The 12,000-nt window shown below is 26.7% G+C and overlaps 1 protein-coding gene across 1 annotated transcript in view; it reads left to right on the top strand.

Annotated features, from left to right (window-relative positions):
• LOC129965910 (nuclear pore complex protein Nup85-like) overlaps nt 1-12,000 on the top strand; it is a 58,718-nt gene that overhangs the window by 24,065 nt on the left and 22,653 nt on the right. The window contains exons 13-19 of the mRNA XM_056080188.1: nt 72-181; nt 2,154-2,240; nt 2,494-2,559; nt 5,836-5,883; nt 9,545-9,645; nt 10,307-10,392; nt 10,923-10,954. Of these exons, the coding sequence (XP_055936163.1) occupies nt 72-181; nt 2,154-2,240; nt 2,494-2,559; nt 5,836-5,883; nt 9,545-9,645; nt 10,307-10,392; nt 10,923-10,954 (530 nt within the window). The remainder of the gene's footprint in view (nt 1-71; nt 182-2,153; nt 2,241-2,493; nt 2,560-5,835; nt 5,884-9,544; nt 9,646-10,306; nt 10,393-10,922; nt 10,955-12,000) is intronic.

The raw sequence follows: 12,000 nt of genomic DNA on the forward strand, positions 1-12,000 counted from the left end.
ATCTTAAGCTTTCTGTGTTTTATGTTTATAAATACAATGTAGTTTGAACTAATATAATATATTTTTTTTAGACATACTACAATAATGTCACTAGTTCATCATGGAATAAATCAAATATAGTTGACTCTATAATTCTGGCTGCCATGGAACTAGATATTATGAGTGTCATTAACTTAGCATGGTATATTTTAATTATGCTTATTAAAATAAAATAAAAATCACTTTTAGTTTTCACCTTTCTCTCTTTATCTATTTGGAAATAAGGGAGAATTGTGTTTATGTACACCTGTAAATATTATATAATGTGAGAAGGATTATTGGGTTGTGTATATATTTATTTCATATTGAATCTGCTATTTGTAATTCAGTAAATGCTTTATTTCCTCTTAACTTAGTTTTTACGATGCTAATCTTAATATGCATGTAGTTAAAATGATTTTAAATGATAATTTTTAAAGAGTAATTTTATAGAATTTAATTGTATAATTAAAAGTGGTAGATAATTTCACAGGAATTTTGCAATATTCCTCTGTGCATTTTTTTAAGATTAAATATTTTAAAAAAATTACAAACTTTAAAGCAAAATGAACATTTATTTACCTTGTTATATTATTGGTGCTAACTATTTGTGTTGTTAACAAATGGAATTTGTGTACTTTTATATTCCCCAAAGTAATCTTTTAAGTATCCTGCTTGTCATATCTGAATTGTCTAACAATTCTGGGCTTTTCATGTTCTATTCTTGATCATTTCTTAATTGAATAGAAACAGCTGATAGTTTAATGTGCAAATCTCATCTTGCACATAATGTAAAGTAAAAATAAAGTTAAATCCGAAAACTTTCTTTTTATTTCTAAAATTTTGTTTTCTAAATTGAATTTTAAAGTTAATACACAAGGTATCTTATCCTGTGAGGTCTGATAAGCTTACCGTAAGTTTCCATACCAACATACTTTGTAAAAATTATTATTGCTTTTCTTGATTACACAATAATTTATTTGATAGTGAAGTTTGTTGCATGGGTGAAATGACTTGAAGACACATGTTATCTTTTATAGGATTTATTGGTAACATCAACAATTAAAGGCACATGATTATTCCATAGTGTAGTAGGCCTAGAGAACTACACATAAAATTTCTTGGGAGAGAGCTGAGATCACACTTTCCCTAGTACATGAGTCAAGTTTGCTTCTACTAGAAAAAAAAATACTAACATCAACAGTGAGACCACTTGATATTTAAATGAATGGCAGCTAGTTCTGCCCAGGAAGACCACGTGCTTAACTAATTCTGAATCACTTCAACTTATTGCTCATTTTATTTTATTACTCGTTTTTAGTTTTCACATTTAAAAACTGTTAAACCTATAAATAGAATTTACTAGTCATCAAATCATCAATGATATTAATTTACTAATTATCCCCCAAAATGATTTTATAATTAACTCCTAAAGTAGCATGATTGTCTGAAGCCTTCGAAGATAATTAAACAATTCTCTTTATATCGGGCATTTAATGATATACCCATTGTACAATTTAAATTTCAAAGCAGAAATTGTATAACTGTTTTCTTTTTATTGAATTTAGTTTAATTCCATTTCATAGCATTCTTATTTCACTGATTCAAAACATTTTCTGAGAATAGAATAGTTACAGATTTTTAATGCATAATATTTCAAGTATTTTTACTGTTATAAATAATGATGAAAATAACAATTATTTATCATAAATCTTTTTGCAAACGAAAGTTTACAGCAAATGCCTACAGTATTCTCTTCTTTTACTTTATGTTACTTTAATATACTTTACTTTAATTTACTTTATGGTACTTTTAATTGGGTCAATTTGTAAATTGTTGGTACTGACTTGAATTTAATGTTGAAAACCAGTTAAAATTTGTATAAATGAAGGGAGAATGTTAAAGATAGGAATTTAAATGAAAGTAATACTGTGTATATATGTTGTGTGTAAGTACATTTTTTTCCCCTCCCTCTTTAAAAAATGTTGCTAGAAATTTAAGTGCTAACAGTTTAATAAATTCCATGTTTGACTTTTAAGAACTGCAATGTGAGTTGGTGTTTTTCTGGACATTACTACTATAGTCTTAAAAGTGTTATTTTTAAATTTATTTTTGTATTAAATAATTTTTTTCAGTTCGTTTAATGATGGGTGGTGGTTTGCAGTTCATATAATGGATCTCTTTACTCATGGAAACTATATAGGAAATGGTTCAAAAGATCAGTATGTCTTTTTGGCATTTTTAATAATAAAGTTCCATATTTTTAAAAATATTTTAAAGCTAATTTTTTAATATAAAAAGTTGTAGGTATTAAGATTAGTATTTATAATCTAATGCTTGTTTAACTTTAATAAATAGGAAATGTTAAAATAATGTTATATGAAATTCAATTAATACAATTTAATCTATGCAGTGGATTTGTGAATGGATATTTTTTTAACTGTATACAATCATTTTTTCCCCCTTTTTTTACAGTTCTGTGAAACGTTTAAGGACCTATCTTTTAAGGAATTATGCAGATACACTTATGTCACATAGTAGGTAATGAATTCAACTTAAATAATCATTTCAAATTTGTTTATGCCTTTCTTATCAATTTTTTCCATTAACACAGTGAGTTTTACCTCTTATTATTACAGATTTTTAAATTGTGTCTTTAATTGCAAACTGCTTATTCAGAATATTTGTTTTTATATTTAAATTTTAGTTTGCTCAGTCTAACTTTTAATACTAGTGCATTTTATTTGAAGAGGCAAAGTAGTCTGTGCTCAGAGACTCAGTTTAAAGGCCTTATCACACGGCCAAATACCGTTTGCATTTTCGTGGGCAAACGCTCACGGAAAAATGTGTGTAGTGACGTCATGGGGAATTGCTGTATGGTAAACCTAAAACACAGGTGTACTTTATGGCTAATTTATCGCTCTTTATTCGCTTTTTCTGTAGTTTACACATTTCGATAGTGGGATTCCTGTTAATACATTCCATACATTATATCCTGGGATATATTGCTGTTCCATCAATTTTGTTAATTTTTCAGTAATAATGACAGGTTTATGTACAAAAAAAAAATCTAAAAATTGCATAATGTATCTGTATTGGTATTTCATAGATTAAATTGTGAAAATCAAATTGAACACAGAAATATGCTAAAAAAGCGATTTTGTGAGTTGGATGTACAATTAATTTTAAAAATAAAAACTTCACTATTTATTAATTTAAACATTAAACAATAACAGAATCATTCATATTCTGTAGTTCCCTTAAATGTACTATATAATGTGCTGAACAATATTTCAGCGGTAAGAAAATGAATTGATCCTTATTAACTTTCACAACAGCTAAGAATTAAATAATTTTTCAACTGTATGGAAGATGTTAATTACATATTTTAGAAATTCAAAAATTATACCATTATTTTTTAAAAAAATTAAAGATTTAATCTAATCAAATACAGTTCCCCAAAAGCAGGCAGTTCACATAAACATTAATACTTTTTTTTTTAATTTTGAAAATAAATTTTCTTGGTTTTAATGATTATCTACGTTTGCCAATATCTCTTCGTCTTCTGGTGATTATTGTACGAATTTCTTCGTGTAACATTTGTCTTTAATAATGAATATTCAGTGGATTCCAAATAGCCAGCTTTTGATGAATAAAGTCCATCAAAACCCATTTTTTATCACACGACAATAGAACATTTTGCAAATGTGTTTACAAATTAGTTTCATATTGGTGTCAATCGCGCCATTCTTGGCAACTACGTCAGCACCAAAGCCATGCACGATTGGTTGAATTTCGTTTGCAAACGATCTTTCCGTCGCTATCGTCTACATTTTCAAGCTGGTTGAAAAAAGCTCACAATGACGGAAAACTTGCTTGACCGGTTGCCTGCGAGTAAAAACGGAAAAATTGACCACGAAAGTGTAGATGGTATTTGCCCATGTGATAAGGCCTTTAGATCTGATTCCACCACAGTTTTGATATGTATGCCAAAATGAATCGTTTATATGTCAAGTGTCCTTACACTAGTATGAAGATTGATGTCATGGCTTACTTTTATCTTAATAACAACTTAATATTGCTATCCATACTAAAATAACTCTTGTGTAAGGAGAAACAGGGCCTAACTAAATTATAACAAAATAATGGTATAAACCATTACAGTGTTTTAATCCTTTATGATACCTCAATTCCAAAACTTAGCTAAATCTTACTGTTCTCTTTAATGTTTATTTCTGTTGTAATCAAATGTCTATTGTCGTTGCATTAATTTTAAATTACAATAATAACTGAAATCAAACTCTTTAACAGTAAGAAGGCTTGTAGCAAGATCTTGGTTTGGGGAGTGGAAAAGTTTAAGATTTGATTCCATTTAGGATGTATTATGCGTGTGGTTCTGAGACAAGTTAAACCTGTTGATGAGTTCAGATCTCTTCTACTGATGAAATTTGGACTCGGATGCCCTTGTGTCTGAATGTGGATCAAGATTGTGATGTGTCTCTTAAAATGAGACTTCTATGACTTCAAAACAAAACATTAATTTAACTAAACTTATCAAATAAAATATAACTTTTAACTCACAAAGCTTGTGCTAAAAGATTGATATTAAGAAATTTAATATGTCTGATGGAATGTATTTAAAATGTTTAAAAACAAAATATTACTTTTTATAATAAAGAAATTTCCATTGTTAAAAGCAATTGCATATATGAAGTTTTATATATTATGTATTAAGAAGATATATGTACTGAAAAATAAAAGTGTTAGATCTATTTTAGACATAATTTTTAGTGAAAAAAAAAGAAAGACATGTCTTAATTACTATAAAAGAATTTTTTTAATGAAATAAGGAGGTTAGTGTGATTTTTATTTAACAATATTTAATTTTATTAATTTATTTAACAATTATAACATATTATATATATTATTAAAACAATTATATTATTATTATATTATAACAATTATTTAATTTATTCAAAAGTTTATAACAATGGAAAAATTATACCTAAATGAATTTTGTAGAATTTGTTGATGCATGTTAATTTATTTTGGATTGTTTTGAAATTAAAATGATAATTTCATATAATTTTTAAATAAATATACCAAATTTTTTTCATTAAAACTGTCTATCCTGAAACTCTACCATATATATATGTAATGATATTAATTATATAATTTTTCCATTATTATAAACTTTTGAATAAATTAAATAATTGTTATAATATAACTCTTAATTTAATCCAAATTAATTTCCAAAACTTTATCTTAATTTAGTTCATTGTAAATATTCTCTTATTTCGTGATCCAATTCCACTTTTGGTTTAATTAATTCCTTTGTAAAAATAGTGTGCCATCAGTACTACGTATCAAATGAAAGTGATACATTTGCCTTTATCAGAGGTCAAAATATGTACTTCATCTGCACATTGCCGGGAATCCTATGTTATATATGACTAGTGATCATTTGTTTCAGCCCTTATTTCTTACTTCTGCTTTTGTGCCTTACTGCGTCTGCTTGTACTTAAATCATGCCTTCCACTTGGAATAGAATAAAACGAAATTAAAAATACAAAGCCTCTTCACTGCTTCGAACCAGAATTCTACCTAAACCATAAAGATTTTACACACACACACACACACACACACACACACATATATATATATATAGAGAGAGAGATAAATACTAAATTTTGATCTGTACTTTGAGTTTAAATTAATTATGTGATGTTTAAACTGAATTTTATGTGTTATTTAAGTTACTATTTAAAAAATTTCCAATGGAAATCCTGACCAATACAATTATGCTCTATTTTCCAGTTTATGGCAAGTAGGGGCTGATTACCTTGACTATTGTGATTGTAATCGGTAAGTCGAACTTTTCTATCTCAGTGCTTAAACTTTCAGAAATTGTGCAAACATATATATGTATATTAACTATAACAGTGTGATTATATTGCATCAAGTTCACATAATTGAAAACATTTTTAACTGTAAGATGTATTATGTAAAATGTATCAAATAATTTATTTTGACCATAATGGTACCTATTTAGAGGAATCTGGGAATTATGTAATAGTTGCATGTCTTCAAATGCTTTAATATCAGATTGTTTTCTTTGCAATTTTATAATTTCCATTTATTCAAGGACTGAATAATCTGTAAGTGGACATTAAATTCTTAAACATATCTCTGTCAGTTAATTTCTATATGAAAGTGGAAGTAAAGAAAATAGTTATTATTTATGTCATGTGAAAAATACTGTATGCCCTGAAACATAAGTAACCACAGATAGCCTGACTTGCCATGGCATCTGGAGTTGATTCTTAAATAAGCAAAAATTCGAACTTATACTTGCAGGAAAATTTAAATATTAAGTCTTATTCAATAAATAGTTTCTGAATTGTATTTGGAATATAATTAGAAATCTGTCTGGCCATTGCTCCTTTTTTTGTCTTTTTTTTTTAAGCGCGTACAAATCTCCACCTTATCTCAATAACAACCACTCCAGCGGCGACTCAGTGCAATAGTAAAACTGTTTTTATACTTTTATCCATACGACAAAGCCTATTTAAAGCTTTTTATTTCAAAACTGAGGCATGCAAAAATCCATAAAAAGTTGCAAAAGGTGTCTTTTTATGAAACTTGCAGCTTTATTTATGCGTTCTTGCGGCACTTCAAGGCCTACTCCAATATTTTTCATATTTATGATTTATTTTATCTACACCAAAAAGCAACTTTTCCACTCTATTACAAATTAAAAATCAAAAATTGATTTTTTTTTTGTTCTACCCTAATGCACAGTATAAACCATTAGTTAAGAACATGAAATTTAGAAAGTTATTCTTGAATATTAGAGGCTCACTAAGAATGGATATTTAGAAATTTAATTTAAAAAAATAAAACCTGAATTTTAACTCGTTTTTGCTCTAAAATCATTACAGCAAAATTAATTTTACATTATTTTAAGAGTTTTTTTTTAAAAAACTTTTTTATTATTCCAATTTTGCTAGAATGAATGCATTTTTCAGTTTTAGTACTTTTTAAAGAAATAGTTTTGGACATAATTTATATGAATAATTTTTATTATAATGAAATACAGAGCAATATCATTGGTTACTTGATTCATTGAATCGCATTATTTTACTGTTGTTAAAATCGTGATAAAAGAAAAGATGCTTTCTTTGCTTTCATTTAAACGTAATTATAATTTTCAAGCAGTTCATTTAAGGATTTTATTCAATTTTATATTCAAAATTTTTATCTTGTTAAATTTTGAAACAATGTAATATATTGTCTTGTGCTGGCATCAAAAAATACTTTAAAAAATTTCTTAACCCTTTAAAGGGCCATTTTTTCCTAGTCAGATTATGTTAAAATATTTTTAGGCTTGAAATTAGAATAAGAAAAGGGATTCATTTAGCTTATTAGATGAAATTAATTTGGTTAATTAATAATTAAGTAATAAATCAAGACACATCATTTTGGCTGAGATAAAGAACTGAAGCATCTAAGTTTCTGACTTACTAAAAAAATTTGTCAGAACTTATGCCAACCTACATAATTTCATACAAAAATTGATAAATTTGGTGGGAAGCATACTTCCCACGGCCCTAGAAAGGGTTAAACGAATACTTGTTATTTTCATACAAAACTGACTCTTTTTTTTATTTCATGAATTATTTATGGAATCAAGATTGTTAAAGCATTTTTATTTCTTTGCAAAATATATGAATGCAATTTTTTTAAAGCTAAAATTAGAATTTTTTTATTAAATTGTCAGAATGCAAAAACGTTCCAAAAAAGGTCTTTACTGAACTTCAGAAGTAAGAAGTAAAGAGACAGTTTTTGTATAGTTTGACCATTTCTGAATGCAGCTATTCATTTCTATTAAAAATGATTTAAGAAATTCATTTAGAATATGGCATTGTATTATCATCAATTTCTTGGCATTTTTGCCATTTTTCTGGTGATAACCATTCCTGAATGATTATGAACTAAACTAACTAACTATGCAACTAACTTTTCTGAATATAGCAAGTTAGTACAGGAGGAAATTTACAATCTCCATCCCAGATTTGTCAACCTTATTAGTTGTTGTAAAAATTGAATGCAATATGTTTGATCGTGCTATGCTTCAACATCAAAGTTGTCATTTTCAGAAATAATGTATCCATCTAAATAAAGTGGCAGTTTGTTAATATTCAGAAATATTAAAAAATTGCAAATTTTGTATCATTAATCTTATAAAAGTTTATTTAATTTTTTTGGTATAGATGGATTTTCATTTTTATAATCTGTTTTGTTTTTGTCAAAAACCAAAAAGACACCATTTGTTTTACAATAGAATATGTTGTGCAAATATTGCACAAATACAGAAATAAATATTAACATTTAAAGAATACACATTTAAAATTAATTTTTAAAAAAATCAATAGAATCTATGTTTTATGATAAAACAGAAAATATCATATGCTTAGAAAATATGCAGCTTTACATATTCAGGGGTGTTTGTGCTCCGGGGAAACCCCGGAATTCCGGGGATTTTGAACTTCGATACCCGGAAATTCCGGGGATCGTCGTTCAAAAGGAAGTAGGAATAATAATGAATTATTTATTTGATCTGGGTAATTTTGTTTGCTTTGAAAGCAGAAAACGCAAGGTCAGTGTGTGTGGTGAAAACTTTTCCTTTCTTTCTCCAAAGGCAGTGATAATGCGTGAAAAGGGGGAAAAAACTTCTTTTTTGTTCTTTCCTTATTGCGAGTTATGACTCATTCCCCCGGTTCTCGGACATTCTCTTCTGGATTCTTTTCGGCAAGTAAGCGCGGCAGAAAAAAAAGGGAGAGACTTCGGTCAACCAGATGTGCGATCACGTGACCTGGGTTCAAAGGTCTTAATTTTGCAAAATTAATGGTTATTAATTTTGCAAAAAAAGTAATTTATTGAACTTTTATAATTAGGTCATTCAATACTTCATAATTGTAATTTTTCATTTCTCCCCCCCCCCCCTTCTCGAAACTCTAAAATGTCGGTAGTAAGTCCCTAAAAGTTTCAGGGGATTTTTTGGGGTCCCACAAACACCCCTGCATATTCTAAGGTGCTTAAAGTACTTAATTTTTGCAGCAGTTTCTCACTACACACTATCTTTTAAGTGTTTTAAACTGCTTTCTAAGCTCACTTTCAAATTGGCGAGTCCCCTTTATGAGCTGTAAAAGCATCACTAGCTTCCTCTTTTGCACTCTTTCTTTCTTTTATCTTTATGATAGCAAAGCTTCCTTGTGTTTCTCTATAATAGTCATGGCTTAGGCTTTTATAATAATAATATTTGAAAATTACAATCAAAACTTCTTGAATTGTTTCAAATTTAAAGTAAATGAGTTATTGCTTTTTATCCTGGCTACATTTTTTTCAAAACTACAGCACAAGTATCATTAGTATAATCATAAGTTATCATTAGTACAATCATTTAGTTGTATTCTGTTTTGGCAGTCTTTTTTAATTTTCATGTATTTAATTTTTTTTTTCGCAGTGAACTGTTGGAATTATATTTAGAAAGAATACCTATAAAGACGGAAGTTGAAGCAAGGAAAATTATTTATTTGGCAAAGAAGAGAAATTTAGATAATTTAGGTAATGAAAATTGTGATAGAAATAGATGTTCTTTGTGAAATGATTATTTTTCCATGTGAATGTTATGTAAAATGATTATTTATTTAATTTTAAATTTTATGGCTGATATATTATTTTGATTAATTTCTGTAGATGATTTTTTTCCCTTAATTCTCAAAATAGTTTTCCAGAATTGTTTTTTTTTTTTAACACTTCAATGCTTTTTTTTAAGCAGTCTCATTTTATTGTATATTACTAGATTTGATAAAGCAAACACTATATTTTTATCTTTTAAAATGTCTTTCAAACATACTATCATTATATGTTCTTCCTAACAATTTTCCAAATTATACCCTTGCCAAATTTCAAAATGATGTTTCTAAAGGTCTATTCTATACACATTTGCAATTGCACTTTCTATTATTATATCTCAAGATTATATTATGCTGTTCTGTACTTTTGGCAAATTTATAATGCAGTTTAATTTTATATATATATATATATAAACTTTGTAATTTTTTCCTCTTGTTTTCCTTTTAGGTGTCTTATTTATTTCTAATTTGTTCAGAAAATTTTTACTCAATTTTTTTAACAGTATTGTTTAGATTCAGCATTTTGAAATATATATATATTACTGAAATTTGTATTTTAAAGTTATTAAAAGCTTGAGTTTTTCTTATAGTTAAAACTGTTTCAAATGTAATGGCTTCTAGAGCATTATCTAATGGAAAACTTGGTACAGCACTAACTTGGGTGATGTACTCTAAGGTAAGTAAAGATAAATTTAATAATAATAATAAAATAAGTTTTTCTAGCAATTGTATTTATCATAGCCACCTTGTCAAAAATATTTATTTATTTCATTTTTAAATTTGAATGACTTCTCTCATTCAACTGTTTTTGTTAATTTACTTTCAAAAACTATGCATAAACATTTTTATATGTATGATTTTTATTACAATGGTTTTCTCAATGTTTTTTAATAGAGGGTGCTCTCTTCTTATTTCAGATTTAGAATTTAAAAATGAAATAAGTAAGAGAAGAATGAATTAATGTTTTGAGAAATTGGATTAAAAATTAAAAAAAAAAAAATTGATGGAAAATAGAGTTATAATGCCAGTTTAATGATTAAAGGATTAAAAAAACATGATGTAAAAATTGTCAATTTATGATATAATGTTAACTGTTTCTGTGCATTTCTGTTCTGTATATAGTTTCTAAATATTTCAGTTCAAGATATTTATTTATACTGTTTATATAAAATGGTATCTATATATATATTTTTTAAAATTTTCCAGGATGTACGTTTTGCTGATGAAATAGCTGACAGGTATGTCAAAAGCTTACATTAAAAAAAAGTTAATTATTTTTATAGTTTTATAGTAAAAGTGTGGTAAGTTTTATAATTTTGCTAGATTGTGTATGTTACTTTGTCTGAATCTATTTGTTCTATATGTATGTAAGAAAAAGTAAAATACATATACTTCTAAATCATAGAATTTTTATATTCAATCTGTAAGCCTTTTTAATCTCTACTCTGATAAGTTACTACTCTAATGAATTAAGATAATTAACAATTTTAATGTCAGTGTGGGGCATATACATGTAAGATTTTGAGTTTGTCCTTACCTGGAATCAGGTTAGAATCTGGTTATATATAATTGGCCTTAGGAGAAACTAGATTAACTTAAAATATTAATTGTAGCAGGAAAAGGTACCTTAAAGATTCTGGCTCAAATGCTTAAAGGTTTCTTCCATAGAAATCATAAAAAAATATATGTTAAAACTTTTCAATAATAATCGATATAATTGATTATTTGAAATATTGTGAAAATTCAAATGCTTTAAAATTGTAAAGTAACTAAGATTGCTGTAGAAGCAAAACAAAAATATATTATCTTAGAGTTCTGCAAAACAAGCTTAAATAAAATTGATTGTTAGGAGCAGAGCCAAGTATTTTTTAATAATTGATATTTCAATTTTGAAATTAATAATTTATTATTATTATTATTTCATTTTAAATGTAATAGGTAGACAGTAGTTAGTTGTAATTTGAGTTGAACATAAAGGTTAGTAGCTTATTTAATGCATAAAGTTATTGCATAAAATACTGGTTATTATATAAATAACATTATTTGTAATAATAAAGATAAATAAATAAACATATTCATTTATGAAAGCATATGTTTTTGGTTGGAGCAATGAATATTTTATGATTTGTTAACCTTTTCAGGGGAGGGTCGCAAAAGAGGGCACCAATTTAAAAAAATTAATACTATTGATTTTAAAACTTAAAAATTGTTGGGAAAGTGCAATTGGTTTCTTTTCTAATGAATAGGTGACAGCCTGGGCAATTTTAAATTGCTTTTTATTATT

Source organism: Argiope bruennichi, chromosome 4 (assembly GCF_947563725.1).
Source record: "Argiope bruennichi chromosome 4, qqArgBrue1.1, whole genome shotgun sequence".
In the NCBI taxonomy this organism is placed as follows: Eukaryota; Metazoa; Arthropoda; class Arachnida; order Araneae; family Araneidae; genus Argiope; species Argiope bruennichi.